The sequence below is a fragment of the Bacillus rossius genome, chromosome 1 (genome assembly GCF_032445375.1).
Source record: "Bacillus rossius redtenbacheri isolate Brsri chromosome 1, Brsri_v3, whole genome shotgun sequence".
Lineage (NCBI taxonomy): Eukaryota > Metazoa > Arthropoda > Insecta > Phasmatodea > Bacillidae > Bacillus > Bacillus rossius.
This window is the reverse complement of record NC_086330.1, coordinates 19,612,154-19,613,533: the sequence shown is the minus strand read 5'-3', so window position 1 is coordinate 19,613,533 and position 1,380 is coordinate 19,612,154. Positions and strand designations below refer to the sequence as shown.

The following is a 1,380-nucleotide window of genomic DNA, read 5'->3' as shown; positions in this document are numbered from 1 at the left end:
GCATAAGTTGGCTATGTTGTGTGAGTATTCGTTTCAGTACTTTGAAGTGTTGTCTGTATCTGACTTCTGAATCTATGTAATTTTCTTGTAGTCTGCTAATAGTATATATTTATTTATATTTTAGAGGTTATACGGTTGTATTATCTTGTTGATACACGTTAGTTAAGTTTTTGCCCTTGTAATCGGTCACAAATACGGAATATGGCTACTGTGTTGATGAGAAAGTCATTTAATTTCGTTAAACAACCACAACTTCAAATCTCAGCACACTTATCTGATTCTAACAAAAATGCATTTAGAGCTGCAGTTTTAAATGATTATGGAAAGGAACTGACTGTTCAAGAACGACTTCCGGAAAAAAAATTAAACAAAGGCGAGATAAGATTAAAAGTCAAGTATTGCAGCATCAACGCTTCTGACGTTCTCATATGCAGTGGCAAATACGATGTAATGCCGAAAGTGCCGCTAGTCCCAGGGTACGAACTGTTCGGTGAAGTGATAGAACTCGGGCCGGGCGTGGACGATGACGATTTCAGCGTCGGAGAATCTGTAATCGCGCTAAACAAGGAACATTTTTCGGGTCTGGCGGAACAGTGCGTGTTGTCTACGAAGGATGCATGGGTGGTGCCCTCCGTGGATAAGCCAATGTTGTGGTGCGGTCTGGCAGATTCCTACGCGACTGCGCTTATCGGTCTGGCCAGGAGGGGACATCTGAAGACGAACAACACTATTCTCGTAACTGCCGCGGGCGGTGGTCTTGGCCTGGCAGCGGTCGATATCGCAGCCAATGTGTACAAAGCAAAAGTAATCGCTGTGTGTGAATCTGAAGACAAGGCCGATACGTTGCGGGGAAAGGGAGCTTGGGCTGCACTTAAGTTCAGTCCAAAAGACATTAAGAAGAAAGTTCAAGATGTGACTGAAGGAAAGGGTGTTGATATAATTTTTGATTCTGTAGGAAATGCTTCCATGTTCCAGGACAGCGTGAACTGTGTAGCCCATGAAGGTAAAGTCATAGTCGCCGGGGCAGCGGCTCGCCAGGTGAAAGAGGTCAAGACGAGTCTCCTGCTTCCGAAGTCGTTCAGCTTAATAGGCGTTTCACTGCATTGCTATCGTAACTCTGCTTATAAAATCTACAGACAAATTGTACAAGATGCGATTGACATGTTTGAGCAAGGTCTCGTATCACCTCATATTGCCAAGACTTTCACACTGAATGAAGTAAATGAAGCTTTAAAGTATGTTGGTGAAAATGTGAGCACTGGTCAAGTAATAATCGACATGCACCAATAACATCTGATGTGTGTGTAATCTCATTGTGTGAAAACTGTAGAAAGTTTTTCAAGTAATGTTTATTTATGTTTAAATAGACTTATTTGTACA

The 1,380-nt window shown here is 42.2% G+C and overlaps 1 protein-coding gene across 1 annotated transcript; it reads left to right on the top strand.

Moving 5' to 3' along the window:
- Positions 1–1,380, top strand: LOC134532806 (quinone oxidoreductase-like protein 2 homolog). The gene has a single exon (XM_063369687.1). It carries the CDS (start codon positions 202–204, stop codon positions 1,288–1,290), a length of 1,089 nt encoding a protein of 362 aa, XP_063225757.1. The 5' UTR covers positions 1–201; the 3' UTR covers positions 1,291–1,380.